Source organism: Scyliorhinus torazame, chromosome 12 (genome assembly GCF_047496885.1).
Source record: "Scyliorhinus torazame isolate Kashiwa2021f chromosome 12, sScyTor2.1, whole genome shotgun sequence".
NCBI lineage: Eukaryota > Metazoa > Chordata > Chondrichthyes > Carcharhiniformes > Scyliorhinidae > Scyliorhinus > Scyliorhinus torazame.
In genome coordinates this window covers 82,832,522-82,847,683 of record NC_092718.1, presented here as the reverse complement: position 1 = coordinate 82,847,683, position 15,162 = coordinate 82,832,522, and the positions used below count along the sequence as shown (strand labels likewise).

The 15,162-nt window shown below is 52.9% G+C and overlaps 1 protein-coding gene across 1 annotated transcript in view; it reads left to right on the top strand.

Annotated features, from left to right (window-relative positions):
• Positions 1 to 15,162, top strand: part of LOC140386522 (V-set and immunoglobulin domain-containing protein 10-like) — a 74,484-nt gene that overhangs the window by 39,046 nt on the left and 20,276 nt on the right. Inside the window, exons 6-7 of the mRNA XM_072468928.1 lie at positions 1,540 to 1,812; positions 8,226 to 8,519. Coding sequence (XP_072325029.1) covers positions 1,540 to 1,812; positions 8,226 to 8,519 — 567 coding nt within the window. The remainder of the gene's footprint in view (positions 1 to 1,539; positions 1,813 to 8,225; positions 8,520 to 15,162) is intronic.

Below are 15,162 nucleotides of genomic sequence, written 5' to 3'. Positions count from 1 at the left end.
CAGCTCCATCATGACCTCCCTGCTTTTGTAATCTATGCCTAAATTAATAATGGCAAGTGTCCCATGTGCCTTTTTCACCACCCCATTAACCTGCCCTTTTGCCTTTAGAGATCTATGGACAAACACACCAAGGTCCCTTTGTTCCTCGGAACTTCCCAGTGTCAGGCCATTAAATGAAAACCCCCTTATCATATTACTCCTTCCAAAGTGGATCACCTCTCACTTTTCAGGATTAAATTCCATCTGTCACTTTTCTGCCCATTTGACCATCCTGTCTATATCTTTCTGTAATCCAAGGCACTCAACCTCACCGTTAACCTCCTGGCCAATATTTGTGTCATCCGCAAGCAGACTGATCCTACCCCCCACATAGTCATCTATGTCGTTTATATAAATGACAAACAATAGGGGACCCAGTACAGATCCCGGTGGTACCCCACTGGACACTGGCTTCCAGACACTAAAGCAGGCGTCTGTCATCACCCTCTGTCTCCTACAGCTAAGCCAATTTTGAATCCACCTTATCAAGTTACCCAGTATCCCATGTGCATTTGCCTCCTTTATAAGTCTCCCATGTGGGACCTTGTCAAAGGCTTTGCTGAAATCCATGTAAACTACATCAACTGCACTACCCTCATCCACACACCTTTTAAACCGACCAACACCTCCAATACCTTGTCACCCCCATGTCAATTTGCTCAAGAACCTCGCAGTCTTTCGCCCCGAGTTCCAAATCTACCTCCTCATTCTCTTGGGTGAAGACAGATGTGAAATATTTGTTCAACACCCTACCAATGTCCTCTGGCTCCACCCACAGATTTCCCCCTTATTATCCTCTTCCTATTGTTAGACAGATTTTTGGACAGAGACAGACAGAGAGAGGAGAGGTTGGAGAAGGAATTCCAGAGCTCGGGAGCGCCCCCCCCCCCCCCCCCCCCCCCCCAAGACCTCTGAAGGCACAGTCGGCAATAGTGGAGCAATGGGAATCGGGGGATGCTCAAGAGGCGGATTTGGAGGAGCGCAGAGCTCTCAGAGGGTTGTAGGAGCTGGAGGAGGTTACAGAGATGGGGAGGATTGTAGGAGCTGGAGAATGGTTACAGAGATAGGAAGGATTGTATGGTCTGGTGGAAGTTACAGCGATAGGGAGGGTTATAGGGGCTGGAGGAGGTTAGAGAGATAGGGAGGGTTGTAGGGGCTGGAGTAGGTTACAGAGATGGGGATGGTTGTACGGGCTGGAGAAGGTTACAGAGGTAGGGAGGGTTATAGGGCTGGAGGAGGTTACAGAGATAGGGAGGGTTATAGGGCTGGAGGAGGTTACTGTGATAGGGAGGGTTGTAGGGGCTGGAGTAGGTTACAGAGATGGGGAGGGTTGTACGGGCTGGAGGATCACTGGGAAACCCTTACGCCTTGTTGACTCTATCCAAACCCCCGTCACAATTTAGAACGCCTAAATTCACTCTGCCCTTAACCCTCCGCTCGAAGTTGGGAGGTTGCCATTAACTTTGGATTGATGTCCTTTGTGTTGTCTTTTCTCCACAGTGGCGCCATTGGTCATCCTGTCGAGACGCGTTGTTAGGGAGACACAGGGCGATGCCACTGTGACCCTGACCTGTGAGGTCCGGTCGAACCCGGCCTCCATTATTCATTGGTTCAAAGGAGAGAAAGTGTTAAGGAGCAACGAGAAACTCAAAATCTCACCCAACAGCTCGGAAATACAAATCCGGAATTTTTCCTTAGAGACTGACACTGGGAATTATAGCTGTTCCTGTCGAAATCCTTTGGGCGAGAACAGACCCAGTCTGACTCTGACAGGTAGGAACTGAGATTTGGGCTGTGTACATACATACATAATGGAGAATGACACCGATTTCCCAGCACTGGATCAGGCCATTTGGCCCATCTGCTACATGCTGATGTTCCTGATCCACACGAGCCTCTCTCCAACTCCCCCCCCCTGCCCCCCCCCCCCCCATCTCACTCCCCTCACCATCTCCTTCTATTCCTCTCTCCCTCATGTATTTATACAGCTTCCCACTGAAATACATCCGCGGTGGCTGTCATGGTGTGTGGTTGCACATTTGAAGGCACCCGCTCATGGCTGCGGACCTTATCCCCAGCTAACGGGTGGATCCTTTGATTAATAAAGGTGCAGGAGGGGTGGTAGGAGAGAGTGTCCCACCGGTGGATGAATTTGTGGACCAGAAGTGGCCGGAAAAAAAGGGAACAGTTGGAGATTGCTGGGGATGTGCCTGCGACACAGGTGAAGGTGGCAGAGGGCCAGGGACCAACCCGACCCTCTCTATGGTCGACGGAGCAGTTGGTGGGCTTTCTTATCGAGAAGTTCACCCAGCAGAGGAAGGAGAATTTGGACGACCTGGCTGGAGTGGTGGACCCGATTAAAGGCGGGGATCGACCGCATGGAGATGAGGCTGGAGGCCGGTAGCCAGGCAATCCAGAGGGTGGAGGAGAAGGTGGGGGAGCACGAGGAGCAGCTTGCCTCGATGGCAGCGGAGGGCTGATGCAGGATCAAAGGTGGCTGCAGGAGAAAGTGGAGGACCTGGAGAATCGGTCTCGCAGGCAAAATCTGAGGTTCGTGGGACTGCCGGAGGGCAGTGAGGGAGCATGTGCACAGGGTGTACTCCCAAATTTTATTTAGATTGGAAGCTGTTGGCGGGGATGTTATCTCTGGGGAAGGTGGTGGGGCAGCTGAGGAGGGCGAGAGGGGAGGTTTATGAATATGGTGCGAAGGCGAGCAGGATGCTGGCACGCCAGTTGAGGAAGCAGGAGGCAGCGAGGGAGATCGGGAAAGTGAAGGATATGGGGGGGAACGTGGTTTTGGTCCCGGTGTGGGTGAATGGGGTGTTTCGGGATTAAGGTAGGCTGTATGAGTCAGAATCCCAGGGCAAAGTGGAGGGGATGAGGTGGTTTCTGGAGGGGTTGGAGTTCCCGAGGATGGATGAGGAACTGGTGGAGGGTTTGAGTGTCCGCATTGGGCTGGTAAAAGTGGTGGAGGGGCTGGAGGCGATGCAGCCGGGCAAGGCCCCGGGTCCGGATGGATATCCAGTGGAGTGTAACAAAATGTTCTCGGGGTTTCTGGGGCCCTTGATGGTGAGGGCATTTAACAAGGCGATGGAGCGGGGGATGCTCCCCCTGATGACAGTCAGAGAGATCTAGGTGTACAGGTCCACACGTCACTGAAAGTGGCAACACAGGTGGAGAAGGTAGTCAAGAAGGCATACGGCATGCTTGCCTTCATTGGCTGGGGCATTGAGTATAAGAATTGGCAAGTCATGTTACAGCTGTATAGAACCTTAGTTAGGCCACACTTGGAGTATAGTGTTCAATTCTGGTCGCCACACCACCAGAAGGATGTGGAGGCTTTAGAGAGGGTGCAGAAGAGATTTACCAGGATGCTGCCTGGTATGGAGGGCATTAGCTATGAGAAGAGGTTGAATAAACTCGGTTTTTTCTCACTGGAACGAAGGAGGTTGAAGGGCGACCTGATAGAGGTCTATAAAATTATGGGGGGAATAGACAGAGTGGATAGTCAGAGGCTTTTTCCCACGGTAAAGGGGTCAATTACTAGGGGGCATAGGTTTAAGGTGAGAGGGACAAGGTTTAGAGGAGATGTACGAGGCACGTTTTTTACAAAGAGGATAGTGGATGCCTGGAACTCGCTGCCGGAGGAGGTGGTGGAAGCAGGGACGATAATGACATTTCAGGGGCATCTTGACAAATACATGAATAGGATGGGAATAGAGGGATACGGACCCAGGAAGTGTAGAAGATTTTAGTTTAGTCAGGCAGCATGGTCGGCACGGGCCAAAGGGCCTGTTCCCCTGCTGTACTTTTTTTTGTTCTTTAAAGCTCCCTCTACACTGTCCCCATCAAATACCCCCAGGACAGGACAGGTATGATGTCGCAGAGCTCGATCTCACTGATTTTGAAGCGGAAGAAGGATCTGGAGCAGTGTGGGTGGTATAGGCCGATCTCACTGTTAAATGTGGATGCCAAGTTATTGGCCAAGATCTTGGCCTCGAGGATTGAGGACTGTGTGCCAAAATGACAGGGGAGGACCAGGCGGGGTTCATGAAGGGGAGGCATCTGGCGGCTAATATCAGGGCGCTACTAAATGTGATAATGATGTTCCCGAGGGATGAGAGGTAGAGATGGTGGTTGCCATGGACGCGGAGAAGGCCTGCAACCTTTGGTACTAAATAGTTCCACTGAGCACATTATGTTTTGTACACTTTCATCGTAGCATAAAAAGTGCTTGTTCTTTCTCTTGGAAGAAACCATAGTTTCCAAACATGTTTTGCACCTTTTGCATCTCCCAAGTTTGGACTATTTGTGGCAGGTCCTGGGGCGTTTTGAGTTTGGGAAGGGTTTTGTGAACTGGGTCCGGTTGCTTGACCAGGCACCGGTGGCGAGTGTGCGGACATGCTGGGTGAGCTCGGATTATTTCAGGCTGCACCAGGGATGAGGCAGGGGTCCACTCTCCCCACTGCTGTTTGCCCTGGCTATAGAGCCACTGGCGATGGTGCTGAGAGCATCGAGGGGCTGGCAGGGATATTGCGAGGAGGGGGATGGTGGAGAACAGGGTCTCGCTTTACGCGGGCAATCTGTTGCTGTACATTTCAAACCCGCTTGGGGGGAGGGGGGGGGGTGGGGGGATTGTGGGGATCCTAGAGGAATTTGGCCGGTTTTCGGAGTACAAATTGAATATGGGTAAAAGTGAGGTCTTTCCGATCCAGGCGAGGGAGCAGGAGAAAAGATTGGGGGAAATGCCATTCAAGGTGGTGGGGGGCATTTGGGCATTCAGGTGGCGTGGGCGTGGGAGCAGCTGCATAAATTAAATCTGGCTCGGTTGGTGGAGCAGATGAGGGGGGACTTTAAAAGGTGGGATGTGCTCCCGTTGTCACTGGCAGGGAGGGTTCAGACGGTGACGGTGACGGTGACGGTGACCGTCCTCCGAGGTTCTTGATCGTATTCCAGACCCTTCCAATCTTCATTCCCATGGCGTTTTTCAGGAAAGTGAATGCGGTGATTTCAGGGTTTGTGTGGGCGGGTAAAACCCCGCGGGTGAAGAAGGTGCTGCTGGAGCGGGGTATGGGGGGGGGGGGGGGGGGGGGGGGGGCGTGGAACCCCCCCCCCCTCCCGAACTTTATAAATTACTACTTGGGCAGCGAATATCGCAATGGTCAGAAAATGGGTCGTGGGGGAGGGGCCGGTGTGGAGCAGATGGAGGCAGCCTCATGGAAGGGCACGAGCTTAGGGGCACTGCTAATGGCGCCGTTGGCGTTCTCGCCAGCCAGGTACTCCACAAGCCCGGTAGTGGTGGCAGCACATGAGGCTGGTGAGGGCGCGGTGTGGGCACCGCTATGTGGCAACCGCCGGTTTGTTCCGGGAGGGCAGGATGGAGGACTTTGGCAGTGGCAGCGGGTGGGGATTGTATGGTTTGGGGAGCTGTTTATAGATGCAGGCTTTCCGTGTTTGGTAGAGTTGGAGGAGGAGTTAGAGCTGCCCGGTGGAATGGATTCACTACTTGCCGTGAGAGACTTTGTGCAGAGGCAGGTATCGACTTTCCCAGCTCCGACCGCTCTAGGAGTTGCAGGATAAGGTAGTGTTGAAAGTGGGAGTGGGGGAGGGGAAGGTATCGGAAATATACAAAGAGTGGATTGGGAGAGAGCCTCATAGGAGAAGTGAAGCGAAAGTGGGAGGAAACGTTGGGTGGGGAGTTGGAGGCTGGGTAATTGGAGGAGGCCCTGAGGGGAGTCAATGCGTCCTCGTCATGTGCCAGGCTCAGCCTGATACAGTTTAAGGTGGTCTACAGGGCGCACATGACTGTGGCCCGGATGAGCAGGTTCTTTGAAGGGGTGGAAGATAGGTGTGGGCGGTGTGCGGGTGGGCCTGCGAATTATGTCCATATGTTTTGGGCATGTCCGAAGCTTGGGGGATTTTGGTAGCGGTTTGCTGACGTCATGTCGGAGGTACTGAAGAAAAGGGTGATTCCAAGGTGGTGATTTTTGGTGTGTCAGAAGACTCGCGAGCCCACGGGGCGAGAGGCCGATGTCTTGGCCTTTGCCTCCTTGGTAGCCTGGAGACGGATTTTACTGACATGGAGGGACTCGGAGACCCCAAAGTCGGAGGTGTGGGTTAGTGACGTGTCTGGGTTTCTCAGGCTTGAGAAGATCTAGTTCGCCCTGAGACGATCGATGCGAGGGTTTGCACGGAGATGGCAGCTGTTTATCGACTTCTTTGCGAAAAATGAAACTGTCAGCAAAGTGGGGGATGGGGGGTGGCTAAAAAGGGGAGGTATGGGGAGTTGGGTGGTGGGGAATTGGGTTTGGGGAGTTGTTTATGTAAGCCATGTTTGCTGGGTTTTGTTGTTGCTCTGGTGTGTGGTTGATTATTTTGTTAAAATTTGTAATACAAATGCCTTAAGAAAATATTTTTCAAAAAGATTAAAAATTAATCAACACTATTCATCTCAACCACTCCCTGTGTGGAGCACGGTAGCACAGTGGTTAGCACTGGGTTCAATTCCTGGCTTGGGTCACTGCCTGTGCGGAGTCTGCACATTCTCCCCATGTCTGCGGGGGTTTCCTCCGGGTTCTCCGGTTTCCTCCCACAAACCCCGAAAGACGTGCTGTGAGGTCATTTAGACATTCTGAATTCTCCCTCTGTGTACCCAAACAGGTGCCAGAATGTGGCGACGAGGGGATTTTCACTGTAACTTCATTGCAGTGTTAATGTAAGCCTACTTATGACAAGAATAAAGATTATTATTATTCTCCCCACTCCCCTCGGAGCGAGTCCCACATTCTCCCACTCCCCTTGGAGCGAGTCCCACATTCTCCCACTCCCCTTGGAGCGAGTCCCACGTTCTCCCACTCCCCTCGGAGCGAGTCCCACATTCTCCCACTCTCTGGATGAAGACGTTTCTCCTGAATTCCGCATTAGATTAATTAGTGACTGTTGCATATTGATGGCCCCAAGTTGTGGTCTCTCTCTGACACAATTTAAAACATCTTCTCTCCATCGACACTATCGAAAGCCCTTTCCGAATTTTAGATACCTCGATTAAGTCACTTCATTTTTCTAGAGGAAAGACCCCCGGCCTGTTCACTCTTTCCCGATCATTATAGCATAGTTCCAATATCATTGTTCGATGGAGACCAGCACTGTGCACAGCACTCCAAGAGTGGTCTAACCAAGGGATATGGAGTCCAGAACTGTACACCCTGCTTCAAGTGTGGTCTAACCAAGGGATATACAGACTGAAAATGTGCACAGTGTTCCAAGTGTGGTCCAACCAAGGGGTATGTAGACCAGAACTGTGCACAGCACTCCAAGTGTGGTCTGACCAAGGGATACGGACACGGGAACTGTGCACAGGGCTCCAAGTGTGGTCTAACCAAGGGGTATGGAGACGGGAACTGTGCACAGGGCTCCAAGTGTGGTCTAACCAAGGGATATGGAGACAGGAACTGTGCACAGTGCTCCCAGTGTGGTTAAACCAAGGAATATGGAGACAGGCACTGTGCACAGGGCTCCAAGTGTGGTCTAACCAAGGGGTATGGAGATGGGAACTGTGCACAGTGCTCCCAGTGTGGTCTAACCAAGGGGTATGGAGACAGGAACTGTGCACAGGGCTCCATGTGTGGTCTAACCGAGGGTTATGGAGACCAGAACTGTGCACAGTGCTCCCAGTGTGGTCTAACTAAGGGATACTGAGACATAGCTGTGCACAGTGCTCCCAGTGTGGTCTAACCAAGGGGTATGGAGACAGGAACTGTGCACAGGGCTCCAAGTGTGGTCTAACCAAGCGATATGGAGACCAGAACTGTGCACAGTGCTCCCAGTGTGGTCTAACCAAGGGATACTGAGACATAGCTGTGCACAGTGCTCCCAGTGTGGGTCTAACCAAGGGGTATGGAGACAGGAACTGTGCACAGTGCTCCCAGTGTGGGTCTAACCAAGGGGTATGGAGACAGGAACTGTGCACAGTGCTCCCAGTGTGGTCTAACCAAGGGGTATGGAGACCGGAGGTGGAGGGTGATGGAGGTGTGTGGAGGGAGGGGAACTGATTGTTAGACAGGGAGGGGGTGAGGGTTCGATGGATGAGGGAAAATAATTGGAGGATGAGGAAAGTAATGGAGTGGTGAGCAGGAATTGTACCGTGATCTGACGATCGACCCTTTCCTCTTTCCCGACTCCCACAGCTCCCCTGGTCATGGGTGTGACCGTGCAACGCCTCAACAGGACGGCAGCCTCCATCGCCTGGGAGGTGCGCGGCTCTGACGTGGTCACCTCGTTCCTCGTGCAATCGCAGGTCAGCACGCAGCGGGCCCGCTCCTCCTCCTGGGCCACCCTCCACGAGGCTGGCATGGCAGAACGTGCCGTCACCGTCACCCAGCTCCAGGAGGAGCAGGGCTATTCCTTCCGAGTGCTTCCGCTGACGGGAACTCAACCAGGAGCGCCATCGCCAACCCAGTCCGTCGCGCCTGCCGTCGACAGTAAGTGATCTCACTGCTCAGCAGGGAGGGTGAGGGGGCAAAAAGGTGGCCGCAGGAGGCATATGGGAGTGGAGGGTGTGGTGTTGGGTGTTCTAACACACAGAAGAGCCAACACAGTTGCATATGGTACAACACTTGTTTATTTAAACTTGCTATTTACAACTTGGTCTTTGCACTCTGCACGTGGGGGGCTCCCTGCTTGTGGTGTTTCAACAGCTCTTTCATGCTTCCTTCTCCCCAGACCTACTGACCTCCAGGTGTCGTGCTCGTGCTTTTTATGTGGTTGGTGTTCTTGTCTGTGATTGGTTGTGGTGTTGTGTACTCTGATTTGCCTGTTAGTGTGTCCATCATGATGTGTGTGTTTGAATATCATGACATCCCCCCTTTTTACAAAGATATGTGCCTACGTGGTAATAAATATGATCGTGACGTGAGTGCATCTAAGAGTGTGTGTGTGTCGTGTGCAGCATGTGTCTATGACGGAACTATGTACATGGGGCGATGTCGAGTGCGTCACATGAATCCAGTTGTACCATAACATAACAGAAATGCGAACGAGAGAAGAAGAAAAAAAATTTTGAACAGTTGTCCAGTCAGACGACATCTGGAACGATAAACAACAACAGGTTATCATGTAAAATTGTCCAACTTATTAAACATATGAACTGTATTATAAGTCCATTCTAATGGGTTTGCGACGAATTCGGGTTGACCGCCTTAAGGGTGGATCAAGAACCACCGGCTGCTGTGCAGGCATGGCCATGGGTGGCGATGGAAAGGGCGTGATGTGCGGCAGCTCCACAAAGTCATCCTCGGAAGCCTGTTGAGGATCTGGCGTGTTGTGTGGCTGTGAACGTGGAAGTCGGCGAAGGGCGCGCCGATTGCGGCGACGCACGGAACCATCCGGCATGCGAACCAGGAACGAGCGGGGAGCCACTTGTCGGAGGACTTCGGCCGGTGCTGACCAGCCACCATACGGTTGATGGACGCGTACTTTGTCTCCGGAGGACAGGGGGGGCAGGTCCGTCGCTCGTGTGTCGTACCGACCTTTCTGGCGATCACGCTGCAGTTGCATGTCCCGAAGAACCGCCTCATGGTCTGTTGTCGGTGCCAGGACGGAAGGTACCGTCGTCCTGAGGGAGCGACCCATTAGTAGCTGCGCTGGCGAGAGGCCCGTGGATAACGGGGCCGATCGATAGGCCAGCAAGGCAAGGTTAAAGTCCGATCCGGCATCAGCCGCCTTGCACAGGAGCCGCTTTGCGATGTGGACACCCTTTTCAGCCTTCCCGTTCGATTGTGGATGCAGAGGGCTGGATGTCACATGAGTGAAACCATATGCTGCGGCAAAGGACGACCATTCACGGCTGGCAAAACAAGGTCCATTGTCTGACATGACAGTCCTTGGAATGCCATGGCGAGCAAACGTTTCCTTGCAGGCCCCAATGACTGCGGACGACGTCAGATCATGGAGAGGCATGACTTCCGGGTAGTTTGAGAAGTAGTCTATAATAACAATGTAATCTCTGCCGAGCGCGTGAAATAGGTCAACACCCACCTTCGCCCAGGGGGACGTCACCATCTCGTGTGGTAGAAGTGTTTCCGGAGGTTGCGCCGGCTGAAACCTCTGACAGGTTGTGCAGTTGAGCACCATGTTGGCTATGTCTTCATTAATACCCGGCCAATATACCGCCGCCCGGGCCCTTCGTCTGCATTTTTCGACACCCAAGTGGCCTTCGTGTAGTTGACGAAGAATCATCTGGCGCACACTGTGTGGAATGACGATCCTATGCGATTTCATAAGGACCCCGTCTATATTGGTGAGATCATCTCGCACATTGTAAAACTGGGGGCACTGCCCTTTTAGCCACCCTTCCGTCATGTGGCGCATCACTCGCTGCAGCAGAGGGTCAGTCGCCGTCTCTGCGCGTATGTGGGCCAGACAAGGATCATCAGCTGGCATATTTGCTGCTGTCAGAGTCACGTGTGCCTCAATTTGACGCACGAACCCCTCCGCATCTGGTGGTGTGCTCACTGCTCGGGAAAGAGTGTCCGCCACTATGAGTTCCTTCCCCGGAGTGTAGATCAGTTCAAAATCGTACCTCCTGAGTTTGAGTAAGATGCGCTGGAGGCGAGGAGTCATGTCGTTCAGGTCTTTGTTAATGATGTTGACCAGGGGGCGGTGGTCAGTTTCGACCGTGAATCGTGGCAGGCCATACACATAGTCGTGGAACTTGTCCAGTCCAGTTAACAAGCCCAGGCATTCTTTTTCGATTTGCGCGTAGCGCTGTTCGGTAGGGGTCATGGCTCGTGAGGCATACGCAACCGGGGCCCATGATGACGTGCTGTCTTTTTGCAGGAGTACCGCTCCAATACCAGATTGGCTGGCGTCTGTTGAGATCTTTGTAGGGCGAGTCGCGTCAAAGAAGGCCAGCACTGGTGCCGTGACCAGTTTGTGCTTGAGCTCCTCCCATTCCTGCTGATGCGACTGGTGCCAGTTGAATTCCGTCGATTTTTTTACGAGATGGCGCATGTTTGTTGTATGAGAAGCCAGGTTGGGAATGAACTTCCCAAGGAAGTTGACCATGCCCAGGAATCTTAAGACAGCCTTCTTGTCAGCCGGTCGTGGCATGGCTGTGATGGCGCTAACCTTGTCTGCATCGGGACGGACCCCGGACCTTGAGATGTGGTCCCCGAGGAATTTCAGCTCCGTCTGGCCGAAAGCACACTTCGCACGGTTGAGACGCAGGCCATTTTGCCGTATGCGGGTGAAGACACGTCGAAGACGATGCATGTGTTCCTGCGGAGTGGTGGACCAAATGATGATATCGTCCACATATACACGTACCCCTTCGATGCCTTCCATCATCTGCTCCATAATGCGGTGGAATACTTCAGATGCCGAAATGATGCCGAATGGCATCCGGTTGTAGCAGAATCTGCCAAAAGGGGTGTTGAATGTGCATAGTCTTCGGCTGGCCGGGTCCAGTTGGATCTGCCAGAATCCTTTGGACGCATCCAATTTAGTGAATATGTTGGCTCGCGCCATCTCGCTGGTGAGGTCTTCTCGTTTTGGGATGGGATAGTGTTCCCGCATGATGTTGTTGTTCAGATCTTTTGGATCTATACATATACGGAGCTCGCCAGAGGGCTTCTTTACACAGACCATGGAGCTGACCCATGGCGTGGGCTCCGTGACCTTGGATAGGACCCCTTGGTCCTGAAGAATCTGCAGTTGTGCCTTGAGGCGGTCTTTGAGAGGCGCAGGAACCCTGCGAGGTGCGTGAACGACAGGGATGGCGTCCGGTCTGAGTCGAATCTTGTACGTGTGTGGCAATGTCCCCATGCCTTCAAAAACCTCCTGGTTGTGAGCGAGGAGGGAATGGAGATTCGCGTGGAACTCAGCATCCGGGAAGTCGGATATCTCATCTGGAGAGAGAGACATGATGCGCTGTACCAGGTGAAGGACCTTACACGCTTGTGCGCCCAGTAACGAGTCCTTTGATGAGCCCACAACTTCGAAGGGGAGTGTGGCCGTGTACCTCTTGTGAGTCACCTGTAGCTGGCAAGATCCTACGGACGGGATAACGTTCCCGTTATAGTCAACCATCTTAAGCCGGGATGGTGTGATGAGTGGTTTGACCTTCATGGCCTGGACTGCAGAGTAAGCAATCAGGTTGGCGGATGCGCCGGTGTCCAGACGGAAGGCGACGCGCGATCGGTTGACCGTCAGGGTGGCACACCACTCATCGTCTGGATTGATGGCATTGACCTTGTTGACATCAATGACGGCAACTCTGAAGTCATCCTGGTCATCTGCATCACTTAACTGGAAGTCTTGATGCGTGGGCTGGACGGTCCTGACTCGTGTGCGAGGTTGTCGAGGATGCGCCGGATCCATGGGTTGAGCCGCACGACAGCGGGCTGCGTAGTGGCCTATCATGGCACATCTGTTGCACTGTTGGTATTTTGCAGGACATTGCCCTTTTAAGTGTAGACCTCCACACTTGCTGCACGTCATGACGTCACGGCGTTCGTTGCGCCACTGCGCATGCGCAGTGCGATCTTGCGGTGGGCGCGCCTGCGCAGTGCGTCCCTCGTTGTGGCCGTTATTCTTGGCGCGCACCTGCGCGGGAGACCGCGAAAAGCGCGGGAAGCGGCCGCTGTCGTCCGGGCCGTGGGGCGGGAAGAAATCGACGGCCTGGATGCGTTCAACGTCGTGGGCGGCCTGGCTTGCCGATTCGACGGCTGGGGACCCCCTCCGTGCCAACTCGGACGCCTGAAATCGGGCAAAACGGCAGGTCGCATTTTCATGGAGGACACAGGCTTCCACAGCAGACGCTAAGGTGAGGCTCTTTATTTTAAGAAGCTGCTGGCGTAGGCCACTGGAGGCAACGCCAAAAACAATCTGGTCCCTGATCATGGACTCTGTGGTGGTGCCGTAACCGCAGGACTGCGCCAGAATCCGGAGGTGCGTCAAAAAGGGTTGAAAAAGCTCCTCCTTACCTTGCAGGCGTTGCTGAAAGATGTATCTTTCGAAAGTTTCGTTTACTTCAGTTTGAAAGTGCTGGTCCATTTTGAGGATGACCGTGTCATATTTGGCCTGGTTTTCGCCTTCCTCGAACACCAGTGAATTAAAGACATCATTTGGGTGGGGGCCTGCGTAGAAGAGGAGCATTGCAATCTTCGAATCATCCGAGACATTCTGTTTTTCGGTGGCACGGATGTACAGGTCAAATCGCTGCCTGTAGAGCTTCCAGTTGGTGCCTAGGTTCCCCGTGACTTGCATCGGCTGCGGTTTGCCGGTGTGGTCCATGTCCAGAATGGCAGGTTGGTAGGCAGGTATCGATCCACTCCTGTACCATGTGGTGTTGGGTGTTCTAACACACAGAAGAGCCAACACAGTTGCATATGGTACAACACTTGTTTATTTAAACTTGCTATTTACAACTTGGTCTTTGCACTCTGCACGTGGGGGGCTCCCTGCTTGTGGTGTTTCAACAGCTCTTTCATGCTTCCTTCTCCCCAGACCTACTGACCTCCAGGTGTCGTGCTCGTGCTTTTTATGTGGTTGGTGTTCTTGTCTGTGATTGGTTGTGGTGTTGTGTACTCTGATTTGCCTGTTAGTGTGTCCATCATGATGTGTGTGTTTGAATATCATGACAGAGGGTGCGTCGGTGTGGGCTCCAATTTGTGCTAATCACTGGTTTGGACCGGGGAGGATGGATGGGTCTGTGGGAGGACGCTCTGAGTAAAGTCAACATGTCCTCAGCCTGATACAATTCAAGGTGGTTCACCGGGCACACATGATAGTGGCCCGGATGAGCAGGTGTTTTCCGATAGAGGACAGGTGTGTGAGGTGTGCAGGGTTTTACAGATGTCTTGTCCACGGTACTAAAAACGAGGGTGGCGCCAAGTCCAGAGGTGGCGATCTTTGGAGTGTCGGATTATTTATTAGCATGGAGGGACTGGAAGCCCACAAAATCAGGGACATGGGTTAGTGACTTGGCTGGGTTTCTCAGGCTTGAGAAAATTAAGTTCGCTCTGAGAGGATCAGTGTTGGTGTTCGTTCGGAGGTGGCAGCCATTTATCGACTTCTTCGGGGAAAACTAAACTGTCAGCACATTCAATAAGGGGGCAGGGGTTAGGGAGTAAGGGGGGTTAGAGGGAGTTAGGCTATTTTTGTCTAGCTTAGGCAGCAACAGTGGGAGATGGATGAGTGTGTTACGTACTGAACTTTTATGTACATTTGTAGTTGTATCTTTTGTTGTTATAAAACCATAAATGCCTTAATAAAATGTTTTTTTTTAAAATGTGGCCGCAGCACTTGAGACACTCAGCACTCCCCGAAGCTCTTCCACAGCCAATTAAGTCTGGTCAGCGTCGCAAACCGGAGTTGCGACAAGGTGCCAACCATGCACAGCAAGATCCCACAAAGCGCACACATTTTAACAACCCCAGATGAACGTGAGGGTGGGAGGGGGCACCGACCGGAGGCGTGAGGTGGAGATCGATGGGCACCCGGCCCCACCCCACCCTCTCCGGCGTGTCCCAGAGACATCTGTTCCTCCCCAAGCAGCCCGGCGCCAAATAAACCATTCCGGGCCTCCCGATCCGCTTGCCGCTCCTGGAATCTGCCGTGTGCGGTTGGGCACCTGCGGAAATGGAAAACGAGGCGGAAGGCACTGTGGGAACGCCGCCTCTGGCCCGCTCTCAACTGGCATGTGGCACAGTGTTAACCCCCTTCCTCCCTGCCACCCCCGATGTAAACATGCATCGTGTTCATCTCGCAATGTGTAATCCTTGTAAAGTCTTGTCCCCCTCCCTCCGAGGTTAGTCTTCTCTCACTCTCTCTCTCTCTCTCTCCTTTCCAGATCAGTTGAGTGTGGGTGTGTTGATCCGATGCACATGTAACGTTATAGCTTTCTGTGTGTCCAAATGAGAGCGTGCCTCTGCGGTGTGTGTGTGTGTAAGAGAGTGTATATCTGAAAGTGTGTGTGTGGTTTCTATGTGTGTGTCCTGTACATGTATGTCTGTGTGAGTGTACGCTTGCGTCCTTGTGTGCACATCTGTGTAGCGCTGTGAGCTTGTGTGCGTGCAAGGCTTTGTATGCCGTGCAACATGTGTGCCGCCTGTGTGTGCGTTG